Source organism: Ochlerotatus camptorhynchus, unplaced genomic scaffold, assembly GCF_037179485.1.
Source record: "Ochlerotatus camptorhynchus isolate MF236.1 unplaced genomic scaffold, CSIRO-AGI_Acam_v1.1 ptg000284l, whole genome shotgun sequence".
Lineage (NCBI taxonomy): Eukaryota > Metazoa > Arthropoda > Insecta > Diptera > Culicidae > Ochlerotatus > Ochlerotatus camptorhynchus.
Window position 1 is genome coordinate 9,481,040 of NW_027040773.1, and position 20,958 is coordinate 9,501,997.

At 37.4% G+C, this 20,958-nt stretch overlaps 2 protein-coding genes across 2 annotated transcripts; both read left to right on the plus strand.

Annotated features, from left to right (window-relative positions):
* The first annotated feature begins 11,329 nt into the window (after positions 1-11,329).
* Positions 11,330-11,990, plus strand: LOC135706662 (larval cuticle protein A2B-like). Its single transcript, XM_065228308.1, has 2 exons — positions 11,330-11,356; positions 11,420-11,990. The coding sequence occupies exons 1-2, from the start codon at positions 11,345-11,347 to the stop codon at positions 11,978-11,980; spliced, it is 573 nt and encodes a 190-aa protein (XP_065084380.1). The 5' UTR covers positions 11,330-11,344; the 3' UTR covers positions 11,981-11,990.
* Positions 11,991-19,437: 7,447 nt separating this feature from the next.
* LOC135706586 (larval cuticle protein A2B-like) lies at positions 19,438-20,281 on the plus strand. The gene is made up of 2 exons (XM_065228239.1): positions 19,438-19,524; positions 19,586-20,281. Exons 1-2 carry the CDS (start codon positions 19,513-19,515, stop codon positions 20,144-20,146), a joined length of 573 nt encoding a protein of 190 aa, XP_065084311.1. The 5' UTR covers positions 19,438-19,512; the 3' UTR covers positions 20,147-20,281.
* The last annotated feature ends 677 nt before the right edge of the window (positions 20,282-20,958 follow it).

A 20,958-nucleotide genomic window follows, 5' to 3' on the forward strand; every position in this document is an offset into this window, starting at 1 on the left:
AAACTAAAATACCGTTTTTTAACCTTCTGAAACCCGGTATTTTCTGTATTTTTTTTTTTTATCAAATGATTGCTGATTATCATTCAACAATTTTGTGAAGACCTTATGGTCAGTGTTATTGCCGTGTTAGGACGGCTAAACATGTGGTCTATTTCCTCATGAGGCCCGTTTATCGTTATGTTTGAGCTGTATACCTCTCAGAAATTAGTTGTGTACGTAATAAAATTTATGTTTTGTGATTCTCTGGGTCAATTTTGGTCAAATATGCCTACTGAGGTAGCTTTAAAGGAACTCTGAGGGTGGAGTTAAGATGATTTGTTCTACTAAATCAACCAAGACTGGCACAATGTCTATAGTATCAAAATACGCCCAAACAGATCCAAGGTGTTCATCACATATTGACCTATTGTCATTCAATCGAATGTATGTTAAATGGTGTGTATAGGGTCCATGAATCTTCTTGAGTATATTTCGATACTACAGATATTGTGCCAGTCTTGGTTCATCAAGTTCACCAACTGAAATAAGCTCCAGGAACATCTGATATAGATGACAATAGATTGGGCAGGATGCACATAAATACCACGAATCTATTTGGGCATATTTTGATAGTACAGATATTGTCTAAGTCTAGGTTAATCTAGTTCTTCATCTGACTTAAGCTCCAGGACTGTTTGAAGAACCTAGACCATCTAGTATACATGACAATAGGTCTTACGTGATGCACATAAACTGGATTTGTTTGGACATATTTCGATACTACAGACTTTGCCCAAGTCTTGGTTGATCTAGTAGTACAAATAATCTGGACTCCAAGACGATTTGAAGAACCGAGAACATATAAACATGCAAATGATTCTCGAAAGGTTCCATGAATCTACTTGCATATATTTCGAAACTGCAGACATTGTGCCAGTCTTGGTTCATCAAGTTCACCAACTGAAATAAGCTCCAGGAACATCTGGTATAGATGACAATAGGTCGGGCATGATTCACATAAATACCACGATCTATTTGGGCATATTTTGATACTACAGATATTGTCTAAGTCTAGGTTAATCTAGTTCTTCATCTGACTTAAGCTCCAGGACTATTTGAAGAACCTAGACCATCTAGTATACATGACAATAGGTCTTACGTGTTGCACATAAACTGGATTTGTTTGGACATATTTCGATACTACAGACTTTGCCCAAGTCTTGGTTGATCTAGTAGTACAAATAATCTGGACTCCAAGACGATTTGAAGAACCGAGAACATATAAACATGCAAATGATTCTCGAAAGGTTCCATGAATCTACTTGCATATATTTCGAAACTGCAGACATTGTGCCAGTCTTGGTTTGTCTAGTTCATCACCTGATTTTTGCTCCACAACGATTTGGAGCACCTTGAAAATCTGGTATACATTCAGCCATTCCATAGCAAAATGATATAGTGATTGATAGTTTTTTCCTTATCGCAAAAAATTGAACCGTTTTTTTTTTTTTTTTTTTTAGGGTGACCATTTCCATGTTAAGGTGGTCTAAAAAATCGTTTTTTTTTTCAAAAATTCATAGTTTTTTAACCACGGGGCTGATGAAAGGTAACTGAAAATACTTTTTCAGAAAATTATAATGATACAATTGGAATTTTGTATTGAAAAACATTGATTGTATTTGTTTTTTTATGGATTTTATGGATTGTAGATAGACGGTGGAACAGCGTTGCCAGTATTCCAGATTTACCTGGATTTTCCAGATTTTTAGTCGTCAGAAAGAACACGTATATTTCCAAATTTTTTAAATATGTTCAAGATTTTCCCAGATTTTTTAAACATGTTGCTTTATAAATATCACCAAGCTTGCAAATGCTCAGAGCAGCTAAATTTTTTTTCTCTGATTTATGAAGCTATGAAATATTTTAATGATAATTCTTATTTACAAGATGCCAGAAGAGAAGGTAAAGTGTTTGTATGATACATAAAACCTGTCAATTTAGCTTTCAGAGGGTCATAATAGCGTTTAGATGAGCAACGCGATGAGCGAGTAATCAGCGATCGTAAATTCGATAGTTGTGACCTTCTGAAAGCACTGTGTGTTGTGTGTTGTATGATGTCAAGAATTAAACTGTAAAACTGATCAACCTCAGAGTAACATTAGAATTATTAAGAACTAATACAATCTTTAAATCCTGGTACTGCATCAAATAGTAAGGACTACATCGACTATTAGTTCAAAAAATCCATCCCATCAAATTTCATTGATTCTTTACTTCTCATTCTGTTTAAAAAAAAAGCTACAGTTTAAAAAACAATTCTAATCATATTTTACGCTGTTTTTTACCCACACTTAACTCAATTTTTGAAATGCTGCTTAACGGATATTTGAACTTTTTGGGCACACCGTGTCAATGCTTTTCAACTTTTGGATAATTTTATCAATGCTAACAAGTTATTTGCTTTATCTAATTTATTTAAACATGTAATCTTTAACCAGTCTAGTACCTTAAATAAATTCCAGATGATCCTTCTAACCTATTTTTCGGGAGATTGGCACATCACTTTGATTTCAATTGCATTATGTAAAAAAAGAGGATTTTTTGGAGCATTCCAGATTTTATATTTTACCTGTTCCAGATTTTTCTGAAAATGAGCTGGCAACGCTGCGGTGGAATATGTTTTCATATGTTTCCTTGAAAATTTAGGCTTTTTACACAACATATAAAAAATCATTAAAGGTATCAAGTTTTGGGTTTTCAAGCCTATAACAGTAGAAACAGATAATAGACTTAGATTACGTGACAATAGTAGCTATATATAAATGGAGACACATGGTAGTCTAGTCGCATAGGAGTTTTAAACAACAATTTAAAAAAAGTCATTTTTAAGAAAAAAAAAATCGAGTTTTTGGACCACCCTAACATGGAAATGGTTACCCTAATGACAAAATAAAAAAATATGGGTCGAAAATTTTGCGATAAGGAACAAAACTATCAATTTTGACGAAATTCAGAGAACCACTATAGGGTAGAGTACTTGTTCGGCCTAAGCGTCCATTTTGGGGCCTATCAAGCAGAAAACATCAAATAAATCCATGATTTCGGCGTTAACAGGTAAATTAGTCGCTTGGTACGATACTTTAGTTCAAATGCTACCAAACGAAGTCAATAGAACCCAATATTCTCAAATAAAATTGAAGCGCTCAGACCGAATTAACCTTTAACTTCATTCGATAGGTCGAAGTGAATTAATTGGTGTATCAATGGCGTTTCAATGTGTTAGGCCAAGTTTAGAATCCGTAGGCCGAGTTTGGCGTCAAGAAGCAGTGTTCGACTTTTAACAATATCTCAACAATTTGTTTCTCTTTATCAAATCTTACGGTACGTACGGAGAGGTAAATAAATTTGGAAGCCATCAGTAATAATAACATTCTGTTTGGTACTAAACTACGCTAGATTAAGAAAGACTAAGTGCGGGTTGTACTTAATAGGCCGGAAATGGGGTAGTTAACTCTATATGCTATGGAATGGCTGCATTACAATAAGTCGGGCGTAATCCACATGCATATCGTGAATCTGTTTGGGTATATTTCGATACTACAGACATTATCTAAGTCTAGGGTTATCTAGTATAATAAATCATGCAAACTCCATGACGATTCGGAGAACCTTGAGCATCTTATATATATATATATATATATATATATATATATATAACAATATGTGGGGCATGATTCACGTTGAAAACGTTGTACCAGTCTCAGTTGATCAAGTTCATCATCTGACTTAAGCCCCAGGACGATTTGGAGAATCTAGAACATCTGGTGTACATGAAAATAAGTTTTACGTGATGTACAAAAACACCTTTGATCTGTTTGGAAATATTTTAATAATGTAGACATTGTCCCAGTCTTGATTGATTTAGTAAAACAAATCATCTGAACTCCAGCCTCAGAGTTTCTTCAGGGATATTTGACAAAAATTGACCCATAAAATCAAAGAATTTAAGTTTTGAGCAGCCCAATACCAAATGACCTTCTCCAATTTGCATGAAACATTGCATAATTGTTTGTTAGGGACAATGACTCACATTTTTGCTTAAATTCAATCATTTTGGATGTTGTAAAAAAATTAAAATGGCGTCCTTGAAATTTAACAAAACATTGCAGCACGGAAAAGAATCTACTGATGAAAATGTCGTCTGAGACAAAATTGTAGCGAAAACTAGTTTTTGTTTCTGGGAAAAATATACAAGAAATGTGTTTAGAAATTTTAACTAAAAAAATGGAACAAATAATTTGTTGGAAAAAAAGCTTATAAAAAATGCAAATTTTTGGATTGTTTGAAACTATCGACATTTGAAAACTGAACAAAAATTTAAAACAAGATTTTTTGGTCTAATTTTTGTATATTTTCACAGAAAATTGAAAAACGCTTTAACAAAAAGTTCAAATATTTGACCAAAAGTTCTTGTTTAACGATTTTTGTTAATTTTTTAGTGTACATAATTTTGAATATTTCAAAAATTTGCATTTAAAATGTACTTTTTTTTAACAAAAAAATTAAAAAAATGAACAATGACATTTTATGGTATTTAGGTTCATTCCATTTTTGGAATTTTTACTTTAAATGCCTAAAAATATATTTGTTTATTTTTTGCAAATTTTTCCCAGAAACACATTATTTTTCTCTACAGCTTTGTCTCATGCGTCATTTCGATCAGAAATTCTATTTCCATGCAACAATTTTATGAATAATTTTAAAAACACAATTTAAAAAAAAATCAAAATCAAAATTTAAGAATAAATATGTTATGTGCTCATTTCAAAAAAATATGCACAGTTTAATGAAAATCAGGGAAGGTCGAGTTTTTACGATTCGTCATGTGGCGTGGAACTGCTGGTATTTCTTATAGGTTTTCAGCTCAAACATACTGGTAAACGAGCCTCATGAGGAAACAGACCACTTTTTCACCTGATCTGACCAAGAAAACTACCGGAGTAACTCTGAACACAAGTAAAAACAACGCTTCTGATGTCCATAAAGCCCAGGATTGAGGACCTGGGGATTTTTCGAACTACAATGTTATGTTGGACGAAAACGGAAAAACGACACCCCGAAGCACCATTTTGAAATTTTTTGTTGAAATTTATTGAGGTGCCACCATTTTTTGTCAAATAATTTAAAACATAGGGTGGTGAAATATTCGATACTTGGACGTATACAAATTTTCAGTAATGCAAAGTTTTTACTGTAGGAGTAACTACCCCATTCCCGGCCTATTAATCACAACTCGCACTTTGTTTTTCTTTTCTAGCGTAGTTTAGCACCAAACGGCATGTTATTATAACAGATGGCTTCCAAATTTATTTACCTTTTAATATGTACCGTTAGTTCTGATAAGGGGTCGCAATTGTTGAAAATGCAATGCTTCTGGCGGCTCAACTTGGCCTACGGGTTTTCTTGGGCCTATTAGTCGTTGAAACCCCAATGAGATTATCTTTGGCCTATCGAACGGAAAGAAAATTGCATTCGCGTGCGCGTTTTGAACACTTCAGGAAGTGTACAAAACGCGCACGCGAATGCCTTTTGTTTTCAAGATCTTATTTTGCGTTCTTCAACACTTCGTCTTGCTATTGAATAGGAGCATCGTACCGTATATTAAATGATGTTTGATGTATTGTGCTCGATAGGCCCGGAATGTGCGATTAGTAGATTTTTTCCCCTATATATCCCTGATGTTGGAATAGCTTAAACTCTCTTTTTTTTTAATTTATTGATGCTATGAATCATTGGAAATAATGTTTCATAGCAGATGTATCTGTTTTTGATTTATATTGTTTTTAGAGCTATGTACAGCACTGTTGTCGAGGATTTCGATAATCCATTATCGGAAAATTTATCGAAATTCACTTCACAGGACAACTGGTCTGAATTCACAGGAAACAGCTATGGATGTAAAGAACCCATTTTCAGTCATACAGGTAAGAGATGAACTAGCCTATGGCTAAAAATCTCTCAAATAAAGAAAAAAAAAAAAGTCATACAGGTAGGATGAATTTTCTAGGAAAATTTGAAAGGACACGGATAAAAATTCTGAATTTTAATTGTGATGTTTCACAATTCACGTAAACTTGTATTTCATTTCACTCAACCGAGCAACTTGCAAACAATGTTGTTTACAAAGATTGACTTTTTAATACAATATTTGCTACCTTGCATGAAATGTGTCAGAACTTTGCATGGTATATAATGAAGATGTATATGATATGTGACGCTCCATTTGTGTGCATCATATTAAACAGAAATTTACACTACTTTTTTGAACTGTGTAGTTCCACCAAAATGATTACAGGGAAATTTTCCACCCAAATTACATCTGGGCAGGTCTTCTTACTAGAAGAAGTCGGAATAGTCTTCCGTGGTAATTTGGATGAGTCAAAAAACAACGGGGAAGTCAGACACTTCCTGAGGCACCCAGAGGGATTTCTGGGGAAAGATGAAGGAAACATCCTAGAGAAATTAGTGTAGAATCTTCCAGGATGAGCCAGAGAATATTGGTAGAAAATGCCGTAGAAGTTTTGGCTGAACTTCCGGGAAATTTCTGAAAGGGTTTCCGAAGAGCTCAGAAGAAACTTCCCTTGGATTTCTAGGTACGCTCTCAAAGTAACTAAACCAGCTAGACTTCTGGTGTAATCAGAATATACATACAAGAGAAGATCCTGTCACGGATGAAATAGGAAACAATTTCCACTCCCAGAGGAAGCCAAGGAAAAGTCGGAAGAATCATCCAGTAATGTCGGAAGTCAATGAAACTTCCCAGGGGAATTTCGACTATTAAATATTAATAATAGCCATGTATTAAAATCTGTTCCACAATGGACCAAAGCTCCTAGAAGTACTCATTTATATCTAGGTATTTAATTAGGAGATGTGTACCAGTTATGACTAGTGTTCCCCTAATCAGCCATACGACTAACTCATTAGACTGGCCCACATTTATATGGGGGGAATTTTTTATCATTTTTTTTCCACAGGCCAACCCGTAGATTTGTGCCATTTGGTGAGAAAAAGACTCTTTGAAAATTTCAGCTCGTTCGGATGTAACATGAGCTGGCGCTTTTGATTTAAAATTTATATGGAGATATTGGTTGAAATTTATGGAGAAATATCATTCCTTCACTCTTTCGCGTATAGAACTGGTTGAGCAAACTCGATTAAGCTCATAATTTCAGCACACGTAGCTTAAACAATAAGGAACAACTTTGCTCCAGACAGCATCACGATTCAAGTTATTATTATGGAGATATTAATTAATTATGTGTGGGGTGACCCCGGCGTAGTGGTTAACATCCATACCTCTCACGCCAAAGTCACGAGTTCAAGTCTCACCCCCGGACAAGTCACGAATGACCCTAACACTCTGACTATAATAAAAAAAAAAAAAAAAAAAAATAATTATGTGCATTCTGCTCGTACCGTGCCGATTCAAATTTCGGACACTTAAACTCGAATTTCGGACACTTTTAAAAGTTGATTATCTCGGTCGAATATGATCCACATGTCTTGTAAATTTTAATTTTTTTTGACTAGTGCCCTCCACGATCATCTAACATTATTACTTTGTTTCTAACTGGATGTAATATTTAATTAAAAATGAAAGTGTCCGAAATTTGAATCGGAACGGTATATTGCATCAAAATACAGACAGCTTATGCAAAGTATCAACTAGATTACCACTAAAAATAAAAGTTCATATTTTCCACCTGCCAACATCGAGGCTCGTGTCTTTTTGTGCGATAACCAATCTCTGAATTTTTCAGCTATTTTTGACGTAACACGGGCTGGCACTTTATGTTTAATGTTTTTATAGGAGATTTGGTTGAAATGTTCATATTCAAAATGCTCATATACACTCAAAAGCAAATATTTCAATAAAGCTAACTAGATTCATGATGCAATCTTCAGCAAAGTTATTACATATTAATTGAACTACAAGTTTTGAGAATCTGAATCAAATCGCGAATAAGGAAACATTTTTATGATCGATAGAGTGTAGGTGTGTCTTTTTTCATGTATTTTGTCCAAATTCCCCATACAAAATTCAAACTTAAAGCGCCAGCTCATCTTAGAACAAAATGAGCTGAAACTTTCAGAGAATGGTTTTCTCACGAATCTAGGGGTTGGCCAGTGGTAAATTTTTATTTTTGTGGGCCAGTCTACTAATTCATGTACAAAATAAGCTTTTCCATATTTTTCAACGTGAACCTACCGAATAGCATTGAGTCTAACTTCCTAAGGAATACATTTCAAATTTTATGAAAAATCCATGGTTTTTGGCCGTATGGTCAATTAGTGCCATAACTGGTACACTTCCCTTAATCGTTTCAATTTTTTGCATTCCCAAGTGAAACAAAAAAGCGAGATACGTGACGCCACCGTTAAAAGTGCACTGAAAATGTATTGTCGTCATTTCTCTGAAAACCGTTTCGTAAAAATGAATGTCGTACATACAACACATCTTTCATAAATGATACGAAACATTCGTTTTTCCTGTCATCTGGCGCAATGTCAATATTACGCCTTATTTGTATAATATACAAATACATCTTCGTACAATCAAACCAACAACTGCGCTTACTGTCTACTAAAGTGCTGATTGTGTGTTGGAGATGGGACATTTTTTTTTTAGAAATATTGTCGGTTTGATAAATACATGCAAGCTACAACAATAAATCAAATTACTCGTCGCGGTGAATTAATGTTAGAGAAAAAAAATACATGCAAGCAGCAGAAAAAGCAAGCGAAATCGAATTACCGTTCCATGAGTGCTTCTTAATTGCCTGTAGCACAGATAAGGCGATGGATAAAGCACAGATCTGACGATCGCAAGGTACATAAGTCGAGTCCGGTATGAAGCCTATTTTTATTTTTTTGTCATGTTTATTCCTTCCAATAATGAAGTTATTTTTACCCATCCTCACTAACACACTCCACATTTTTCGGTTTCCACAACCAACACTTGTGGCCCGCTGGTTGGGTGTAGCGATAGCAAGTGTGGCAGTTCTAACGAAACTAGCTTCATACAATGTACAAATCCATTTCGTTGCAGAAAACAACGAATAAATTCGTAGAACAAACGAGCGATTTCGTTGTATAAACGAAATTTTATTTTCAGTGTTATCAATTACGTTGAAATATGTATGTAGTTGATTTCGATCGAAGTTGTCGTTTATGTTGCTTAAATTATGTTCAATTCAATTTTAAGTTATGGCTTATTTCTTATGCAATTGTGACCCAATTTCTCTTAAGTTTGAAAATTCAGTATAAGCTGTGAGTAATTTTGATAAAATTAATTTCTATGAAACAAAAACATAATATATTTCTTTCATTCCTACCATGCTTACCTAAACTGTATCAATTATCGTTGAAATTGGTGAAAATTGTGATCGATTCCGTAAGGAATTGTGAAACTTTCGTGTCTTTCAGATCATTTTCTTTCGGAATTTTTTACATTTTTCACAGTTGAGCAGTTTCACGCCAAATGAGGAATTGAAATATCCTGACCAGTGCTGAGATTTGTCATTGTCATTGACAGACTTTCGCGCGATATTGACAAAATTGTTCGTCACATAGTCACTGACACACTTGATTCTCAAAAAAACCTTCGTCAAAATCTCATTCATATTTTCTTCAATGACAAAGATTCACCTGGTAGCAAAAAGTGTAATTTCGTACATTCTGTGTCACATGATTGTTATCCAAGTAGTTCAGGACGTAGATGCTTGTTGAATTTAACGACTCCATGTAATTATTTTGCCCAAGCCATTTAATTTCGTTATTAATTTAGTTAAAAGACAAATCAACACATGTTTGTCACTGACAGTATTGTCATTGAAAATTGACAGGGTTTGCTTTGACGATGACTGTTAGCTCAAATGAGTGACCAAATAAGAATTTGGGATATCACCGTGTATTGTCGAGATTTTGCAGCACTGATCCTGACCATATCCGATTTGCATGGAACTTTGCAGCATTATTTTTTATGGACAATGATTAACATTTTTGCTAAAATTCGGGATTTGGAAATTCCAAAAGGTTTATTTTTCATAACCTTATAAAAATTTAAAAAAAAATCGGGCCAGAAAATTTTGAGCATTGAAGACTGCATCTCTTTGTTCGAAGATACGGTGAGTCGTGCGATTAAACGTTGCTACGAAACTTTGAGCATCAAACGGAAGAAGAAATGCGGTCAGAATGGATGTTCTATTAGTCATCAGGATCACAACCGTGCCGTAAAGGCGTTTAAGCGGAATCACAACGCTTCGGTCAGGGAAGTGGCCAAAAAGTTGAAATCTTTCATTCATAGAGCCAAGGACCGGGAGGGACTGCAAACGTACAAAGTGCAGAAGGCTGCAAATCGTGACGAACGGCAAATACGGTGGGAAAGTCACGGGCTCGGAAACGGGCTACTGTTCTTCACCGCCCAGCACAAGATTTGATGTTCCGGAGGAAGTAAGGAAGCAGAAACTTTCAAAGTTTGCCAAGAAATAAATGATTTGGCAAGCGATCTGCTCATGTGGTAAACGGAGTGCGCCGTTTGTGACTACCGGGACTGTAAACGAGATATACCTGCTTGTACTCAACAGTCAATTGTAAGTTGTTAATACTGACATTACATTTGTTGCAAGGAGAATGTAAGAAATCCACCCTTACATTTGATGTTCATGTATTATTTTTTTGTTGTGTAGTAGAGTGACGACATGTCAGTCATTTGACAAGCATTCTACTTGATTGGAATGATGTTTTCCTAGCCGTTGGCAGAAAAACGATTGATCAATTTTTGACATGTCGTTAATCTTCTGGTAGGCCCTCTAGGGTACATAAGAGACTTTGATGGGTAAAACAAAATCACTCACGGGGCATTATCATGCACGAAGTATGACTGTCTTTTGAGTAGCAGTTTTAGGGAGTTTTGAAAGTTTTCCCCTTAGGTTTAATTAAAAAATACAGAAACACCGACGCTCTCAATCATGCACACCTACAATTACACACACACACACACACACACTCGCACGCGCACAAATACAAACATGCTCACACATTAAAGTTTCCGTAGGCGTGTGCATAAATTTAAAAAGGGAAGTGGATAAGCGAAAACTTTTGCAACAGCCCCATTAACATGATACGATCGACAAGCCAACGAACGCTGATCACTAATAGCCGTGTCGAAAATTGTCTCTCTCGTCGTTTCGCGTATATAAACTAAGGTTAAACTCTGGATTGGCACAGTTTACCGAAATTATTCAAACAGAACATTTCCTTCGGAGCAGAGCCTAAAACTAGAGTTCTCCATTGTTACACGATGGCTTTCAAAGTAAGACGTTATGAACGTTTATGAACTAGAATTATTCTGATGAAACATATTTTATCATTCAAGTTCCTAGCTGTTTTTGCCGTTCTGGCCGCTGCCAGCGCCCAGCATTACGACCCTCATCACTACCAGCCTCAGCAATATCAGCAGCAGCCTCAGCACTATCAACAGCAGCCTGAGTACCATCACCAGCCAGCCCTGATCAAAACCGTCCAGCCAGCCTTCGTCAAGACCATCCAGCCAGCTCTAGTCAAGACTGTCAAGCACGTCGAATACCCAGACTCCCCGGCCGAATACCAGTTCCAGTACTCCGTTCACGATGAGCACACCGGCGATATCAAGAGCCAACAGGAGGAACGCCATGGCGATGATGTTAAGGGACAATACACCCTGATTGACGCTGATGGCTACCATCGCATTGTTGACTACACCGCCGATGAGCATAATGGATTCAACGCCGTTGTCCGTCGTGAACCTCTTGAGGGACACAAGATCGTCAAGACCATCGCTCCAGTTGCCAAGATCGTCGCTCCAGTCCAAGTGGCCAAGGTGTACGCCCCAGTCGCCAAGGTTGTGACCCCAGTCCACCAGTATAGCCACCCAGAGCCCCATTATTCTCACTATTAGAAGTGCTCTAGACCACTCTCACAAACTAGTATAATTGAATTTCATTGTAAATAAACAAACCAAACAAATTTAATGGATTTACTCAGTTTTATTTTCCGCTAAAGAATATTATGTTATTGTCACGAATCTGCTAGTAATCCATGCAATGTGCATTGAGATCCGATCCTTACTTCCGAGTGGCACACAAGTTTACTACGTACTCTAAGTAATTATATTCCGCCTTAAACTCGCCACCATCGCCCAAGGTGTGGTGTTCGTACGATCAATGTCAAGGTCTCAATCTCTGCAGACATTTTTTTGCACTTGCACCTTCACACCACTGTGCCGTCTCATGTTCCCACAAAAAAGGAGAGCACTTCTCCTGTTCATAAAATCACACTGAACATTTCATTCCTTCTTGTCAGCAGAGCATGTTGCGCAATATTGAATTGTCGTGCTGAGCTGAACGGCTCGATTTGATCCACGGCTAAAGGAAACCTGGGACGGGACCTAGCATTTATGTTTGCTCACATTCCACCACCATAATCGCCACTGCGTGCTCGTCGTTTCTAGTATTCAACCATCGAAAGTAGCTAACCGCGCGTTGCTGTGCGCACGTTTGTCGTTCCTTACTGGTGTAAAATCAGCAAAGATAATTGAACATAATTAAGAGAAAAGTTATGGGTAAATAGTTCGAACGATTGAAAAAGCACTGGTGATGATGGACCAAATAGAATTTGAAAACAGATTTTCAACCCCAGACTGAATATATTGTCAAAAAAAGTGCATCTGCTGAATGCATACTGCAGATACGAATCTATTATAATGGTTTTTACAGAGTTGTAAAAAATTAATACAAATAAGGCATTTGAATAGAAAGTTACTGTCTTTCACAAAGTTTTTCAGGAGGTCAAAGCCTATTGCTTGGTGCTCAATAGTGCAAAATTTTCTCACTATGCGACGCTAGTATACACGTGAAATTATCATATAAAATATCTCGAGTTCCCAACCAGGTAGAAAGGTACTGTCTTGGGCATAGTTGTTCAGCAGGTCAAGGCTTTTTCGCAGGTGTACAGTAGTTCAGAGTTTTCTCACTTTGCGGTGCTACTATGCATGTGAAACTCTTGCATATAAAATATCGCTAGATCCTGACCAGATTGAAAATAAATGTATTCGGCAAAGTTTTTCAGGAAGTCAAGATATTTTTGTTGGGTGACAATAGTTCAGAATTTTCTCACTATGCGGTGCTAATATATACGTGCCTTTCTCGCAAATTCAATAGTTCGAAATCTTGTTCAGCTAGAAAGTTGTTGTCTTAGGCAAAGTTGTTTAGGGGGTCAAGACTTTTTGGCTGGTAAACAGTAGTTATGCTATAGCTCGAGGTCCTGATCAGATAGAAAGTTACTGTCTACGTCAAAGTTGTTCAGGAGTTCAAGGTCTTTTGGCTGATGAACAGTAGTACAGAATTTTCTCACTTCATGGTGCGCATATAAAATATCTCAAGTTCTTAACCAGATAGAAAATTAATGTCGTCGGCAAAGTTGTTGAGGATATTACAACATTTTTGCTCGTGGACAGTTGATCAAAATTTTCTCACTACGTAGCGCTAGTGAAATGTGAAATTATCGCCTGTGATATATCTCGAGATCCTAACCAGATAGAAAGTTACTGTCTTGAACAAAGTTGTTCAGGATGTTAAAACCTAGATTTTGTGAGAAAATTCTGAACTATTGTTCACCAGCCAAAAGACTTTGACCTCCTGAACAACTTTGTCTAGACAGTAACTTTCTATCTGATCAGGATCTCAAGATATAGCGTATGCTAGAAGTGTACATGTTCCCAACGGCGCCGGTGGTGTAGTGGTAAGCGTGATTACCTCTCACCCCAGCAGGCCTGGGTTCAATCCCAGTCGGCGCCGCCGGGATGTTCTGAGGCATAACATCTCTGATCACGCCTTCCTTCGGATGGGAAGTAAAGCCGTTGGTCCCCGGTTCATGAGTTGATGGGTCGATAGGTAGGGTCCAGGTGTGGGAGCTGCCTTCCTGGCACGTCGGTAGCATTGGTGCTCAGCACAGAAAACAAGATCGACGGAAAAAACAAACCAAAGGAAAAAAAGAAGTGTACATGTATACTAACGCCACGTGGTGAGAAAATTCTTAACTACTGTTTACCAGCCAAAAAGTTTGACCTCCTGAACAACTTTGTCGAAGACAGTAACTTTTTATCTGGTCAGGATCTCGAAACAAACCACATGCGAGAATTTCACGTGTATTCTAGCGCTACGTAGTGAGAAAATTTTGAACTACTGTCCACTAGCGAAATCTATCTAATCAGAATCTCGAGATATTTTACATGCGAGAATTTAGCATGTATACTAATGCCACGTTTTGTGAAAATTCTGAACTGTTGTGCACCAAGCAATAGGCATTGACCTCATGGACAACTTTTTCAAAGACAGTAATTTTCGAGCTTAGCATACGCGAGTATTGTACACGTTTACTGGCGCCACGTGGAGAGAAAATTCTGGGCTACTGTCAAAAAGTCTTGAACCCCTGAACAAGTTTGCCGAAAACAGTAACTTTTGTATCTTCTCAGGATCTCGAGCTATTTTATATGCGAGAATTGCATGTGTATACTAGCACCGAGTAGTGAGAAAATTCTGAACAACTGTCCACCAACGAAAAGATCTTGACTTCCTGAACAACTTTGTCAAAGACATTTACTCTCTATCTGGTCAGGATCTAGTGAAGTATCACATGCGAGAACTTAACATGTATACGAGCACTACCTAGTGAGAAGATTCTGAACTACTGTTAACTAGCAAAAAGGCAATGATTTTCTGAACAGCTTTGCCTAAGACTTTCTATCTGGTCGGGATCTGAAGATGTTTTATATGAGAATTTCACGTGTATACTAGCACTGCGTAGTGAGAAAATTCTGAACTACTGTCCACCAGCCAAAAATACTTGACCCCATGAATAAGTTAGCCCAAGACAGTAACTTTCTATCGTCTCAGGATCTCGAGCTATTGTATATGCGAAAATTGCACGTATATACTAGCGCCACGTAGTGAGAATTTTCTGCACTACTCCACCAACAAAAAGATCTTGACTTCCTGAAAAACTTTGCCGAAAACAGTAACTTTTTATCTGGTAAGGATCTAGAGATATTCTATATTTGCGAGAATTTTACATGTATACTAGTGCCGCAAAGTGAGAAAACTCTGAACTACTGTCCACCAACAAAAAGGCCTTGACCTTCTGAACAACTTTGCCAAAGACAGTAACTTTCTATCTGGTCAGGATCTCGACATTTTCCATGTTGTTACCAATTAGGTCAAATCCCACGTAGTACGGACACCGTTTACGCGGTTTCCATTCACATTTTCTTTATTATCCGCATTTTTTGGGGGGTAATAGTTTAGCTTGTTTAGTTAAAAAAAAAACGTTTTTTAAGGAAGCGGGTTTCATATCGATTCGTAGCTCGGCTGCAAAATGGCAATGGAAAACTCACACTGTTGTACAAAGTACAACGCGCGAGTACTCGTGTTACAAAAGTTGGCGCGAGTAACGGAGGGTTAAAACGAAAATTGTTGTAGTGTAAATATTTAATATCCACATGTCCGTTCATTTGTTAGTTAGGAGATGTTGTTGAATTATTAGTAGTTAGAAAAGTTTAATTTTTTATACAAAGCTTTTATTTGAAATATTAAACTGCCATTAGGGCCACCTGCATATAGAAAACACAGAAGTAGTCGTACGTCGAAAATAGAAATAAAACAGGAGAAAACGAAAACTATCTTCACCGATTTCGTTTCAGACACAGGTACAGTCGGATTTCACTTGTTTGGCTAACTTTAAGTGGGCTACGTTTCAGTTGGGCTCCCAAGTCAACCGTCATTTCTAACAGTGCTGATTCCTTTTCGAAATTTCGACCGGCTTCATGCAAAAACTGGCAAACGAGTGGAGTAATGATACAGATTATGTCAATGCAATGCAACGAGTTGCTTTCTAGATGGTTGTCAACGATATGCCTGAATGAGGGGTGAAGCTAATTTCTGACTTATCAAGAAATCCACCCATATCAACATACCAAATCGATGAGATAAGAAACTCCGAAGTTATTTCAGTTTGGCGTCTGACTTTCATTAGTACACCGGCAGTGTTGGCAGAAAAAGGGATTTTCGGCATTTAATTCGAACCATTGATCTTTGAACAGCTTTAACTTTTTTTTTTAAATACACTCTAGCACCATACATACTCGAGAAAAGTTGTTAGGCACTTCCTGGGCTATACTTTAACGTATTTAGAGGCGTGGTTTGTGCAAAATTGTTGTCCCTAGTAATAAAGATGCAAAAATGTAGGTTTTCCCATTTTTTTTTGTTTTTCCTTGTCGGGTATTTTCAATACTGCGACCATTTTTCTGATCTATTGTGATATATTCCCCATTTTTTTTTCTTTGGCTATATCAAGATGCCGTATCACTATTATTATGAGTGATCGCCATCGTTTGACTAAAAGCATTAGCCCAGCACGGCATTATAATTCGAATAAAGTGCATTGCCGTACTGGGAGTTGTTCTCCAAATTTCAAACGGTTCAATCAGCCCCTTATTGAAGAACTTACGCCTTTTATTGAAAATTGCCGAACAGTGGCACAGCAAATGTTCCGAGTCTTCTTTTTCTATGCCACAGAAGCGGCATACATCATCTTTAAGTTTTCCAATCAGCGTCAAGTGATAACGGCTCGGACAATAACCTGTTTTCAGACCTGTATATATGCTAGGATCTTTTTTAGATTTTTTTTTAGATTGATGAATCGCTTCGATTGTCTAGCAGTGGAAGTGTTCTTCCAGTTTTCCTCCACTTTTGAAGATTTCCACGTTTTTAGCTCCATTCTAAGAGATGCAGCCGATAGGCCACAAAAGGGCTCTGGCCCGATGAACTTATGAGAAGATCCGAACCTTGCTAGTGCATCAGCTCTTTCATTTCCCTTAATCCCGCAATGACCAGGAACCCAATATAAGTTGACTTGATTATGACAAGACAATTTTTGAAGTGATTGAACACACTCCCAGACAAGTTTTGATGTACATGTCGCCGACTTTAAGCATTTAGAGCAGCTTGAATGTCGGACACGACGCATATATTTGAACTCTTATAGTTTCTACGCAAACTATTGCTAAAATTGCACAGTTGGCCATCTGCCCATAGGAACCGATATTTCTATGCCTGGGCCAGTTACTCCTGCTCCCACTTGATTGTTCAATCTTGAACCATCTGTATGAAAAACAATCGATCCTGGACGCAGAACCGGGCCACCAAATTGCCATGAAATACGCCCAGGGTCAACTACTTGAAAAAGTCTTTCAATCTGGGCGTTGTATATTTTCTCCATCCAGTCTTCGTTGTTCCTTACTAGAGAGTTGATACTAACAGTTTTTAGAATCCTAAGATGTCCTCTAAGGTCTCCTTCAAAGAGTTTCACTGACCTTGTAATCCTTAGAGCACACTTTTCGGCTTCTAGTTGTACAAATTGATGCAATGGTAGCATATAAAGCAAAACATCCAATGCCTTCGATGGTGTAATTCTCATTGCACCTGTTATTGAGAGAGTTGCTAACCTTTGGAGTTTTTCTAACTTTCTCTGAGCAACACTCTCTTTTGTTTTTGGCCACCAGACCAATGCACCATAAGTAATCCTGGGTTTCACAATTGTCGAGTAAATCCAATGGATCATTTTCGGTTTCAGTCCCCACTGTTTACCGAATGTTCTTTTGCATATCCATAGAGCATTAGTAGCTTTGTTTATTGCCTGCTCTAGATGCATAGTCCAATTAAGTTTACTATCGAAGATTACTCCAAGATATTTGAAAGCATTAGAAAGTTCCAAAAGTGTGCCTTTCAATCTTATATTGTCTAATGAAAATTTCTTCCTTAGGGTAAATGGCACGATAGTAGTTTTAGAAGGATTTATGTTTAATCCTTCCCAATCACACCACGATGAGACAAAATTTAAAGCAATTTGCATTCTGTTAGCGATAATACAATCATATTTGCCACGTACAATTATGACTATATCATCTGCGAAGTCAATTATTTCGAAGCCTTGGGCTATTACATTTTTGAGAAGATCATCAACTATTAAAGACCCCAATAGAGGTGATAACACGCCTCCTTGCGGGCATCCTTTGGTTGCTCTTACACTGACGAGCGAGCTTCCAAGGTTTGCTGATACATATTTCTCTTTTTGATAACATTCCATTGATCCAATATACAATGCTTTGATCGAAACCACGTTTCATCATAGCTGTAGTAATTGAATCGTGAGATGAATTATCGAATGCACCTTCCTGGTATGCAAACTGATATTTGCTCAGAGGATTTGTAACTAAATATGGTGACTTTATGTGTTCATCTATTGTTTTTTCCATTATTTTTAGCAAAATAGACGATAAGCTTATTGGCCTGAAGGATTTCCCATACTAATTTCCATACAAATTTCAAACGCAATGCGGAAAGCCGGGTTATTACCAATCGCCCCAAATTTTGCACAGATGTTTCAGACCTGAAATGGAATCAAAAAACATTGTTCTGAAAAAATGGTCATGATGACCCATCCTACTATATAGGTTCCTTTAATTGCATTGTAATGCTTAATGTGCAGCTTGCATAAATATGAGCAACACAATCTCCTTTTCACGAACCTAGATATTTCCGAAACGGAAACAAGAGGCGGTTTTTCAAAAATATTCATTAAATACATATATAGGGTACCTGCCAATCATCGATATCCGTTGTCTACACGTCATTCTCGATTACAATATATTGATTAAATTTTATATATAGTCACTTATAAATGCTAGTAGAAGTAATAATTCACAGCGCAACACGAAAACACGACATTAAACTATTACGAAATTTACAACTAGAAATGTGTTGATAAATCAAATTGTTTGAAAATTCAAACATGTTTTCAAGCTTTGTCTAAATTCAACTTTCATTTCATGTAAAAAAAACCACAACATAGAAATGTAGTTGAAAAGCCGTGGTGATGAACTCTATATTGTTCAACGTTAATCTCGCGGGAGGAAATATTTTGTAGATTTTCTGTCTTACTCTTATGTAAGTGACGAATTTTAATCTTTTTACTATACCGCGCTATTTAAAAAGGAGTTTTATCTAGTGCATATCAAGCTTTCAAAGATTATATTTTTGGTAAATGTGGACATACATGTCAGAATCAAAAAAATGACACCCTCACGCACTCGCAAATACACACGCCTATTCATTAAAAGTCGCAGTGCAACAGCTATGTATGCATTAAAAAAGGAAGTGGACTGGCGAATATATTTGCCATAGCCCGTTTAACGAGATACGATCGACAAACCAACGAACGCGAATGACTAATAGCAGTGTCGAAAATTGTCGCTCTCGTCGATTCGCGTATATAAACTAAGGTCGAACTCGGAATCGGAACAGTTCAGCGAGATCATTCAAACAGAACATTTCCTTTAGAACAGGATCCAAGCCTAGAAATATCCACTGTTAGACGATGGCCTTTAAAGTAAGAATTTGACAAAAAAAAAATTAGAATTATTCTTATAAACCATATTCTATCATTCAAGTTCCTAGCTGTTTTTGCCGTTCTGGCCGTTGCCAGCGCCCAGCATTACAACCCTCATCACTACCAGCCTCAGCAATATCAGCAGCAGCCTCAGCACTATCAACAGCAGCCTGAGTACCATCACCAGCCAGCCCTGATCAAAACCGTCCAGCCAGCCTTCGTCAAGACCATCCAGCCAGCTCTAGTCAAGACTGTCAAGCACGTCGAATACCCAGACTCCCCGGCCGAATACCAGTTCCAGTACTCCGTTCACGATGAGCACACCGGCGATATCAAGAGCCAACAGGAGGAACGCCATGGCGATGATGTTAAGGGACAATACACCCTGATTGACGCTGATGGCTACCGTCGCATTGTTGACTACACCGCCGATGAGCATAATGGATTCAACGCCGTTGTCCGTCGTGAACCTCTTGAGGGACACAAGATCGTCAAGACCATCGCTCCAGTTGCCAAGATCGTCGCTCCAGTCCAAGTGGCCAAGGTGTACGCCCCAGTCGCAAAGGTTGTGACCCCAGTTCACCAGTATAGCCACCCAGAGCCCCATTATTCTCACTATTAGAAGTGACCTAGACCAATTCTAATGTCGATCATGTGTTCTCATCCCTAAGCCATACGCTCATTTCTAAACCAAACTAGTGCAATTGAATTTTATTGTAAATAAATACGTCTTTAAAATTGAATTATTTAAATGAAATCATTGAGTGTAAAGTTATTCTGAGTTGTGAAATCACTGCTTATAATGAAGTTCGTACTTTGATCGATTAAATTTGCTAATAACTTCAGATTCAACATCTGTTCAACCGTGATCGCCAAAGCATCACCTTAAACACGACATCAGCTACGACCACTTTCCAGCAATGATGTCATGGTGGTTAGAACTGGTGACCCTTCCAGTTCCAAATTTGCAATGACACCAGTACTTTAGAGTGTAGCTGGCAAAATTTAGCAAAGGTGTGGCGATCGTAAAATCAATGTCAAGGTCCCAATCTATGCAGACAGATTTGTTTTTGCACTTGTACCTGCACTCCACTGCTCACTGTGCTGCGGTAGTTCATGGGCCCCATAAGAAGCGAACCACTTCGCTATGCTGGACCCCTAGCTGCACATGCTGCCATATTAAATACTTTTCCAGACCGACACGCACAGCCAAGTCCTTCTTTGGACGCAGCATGTTGTGCAATTTCAGATTGCCATGCTGAGCGTAGAGGATCGATTTTGACTACAGATTTAAATGATTGATATCAAATAAACGATGCATTCGATAAACATTGCTCACACGTAAACAGCTGTAACTTTTTAAATATCATTTGAATTTTCAGTGAAGATTTTTTAGATAGTGATTCAAATAAGAACTACGATAGGATAGATTTC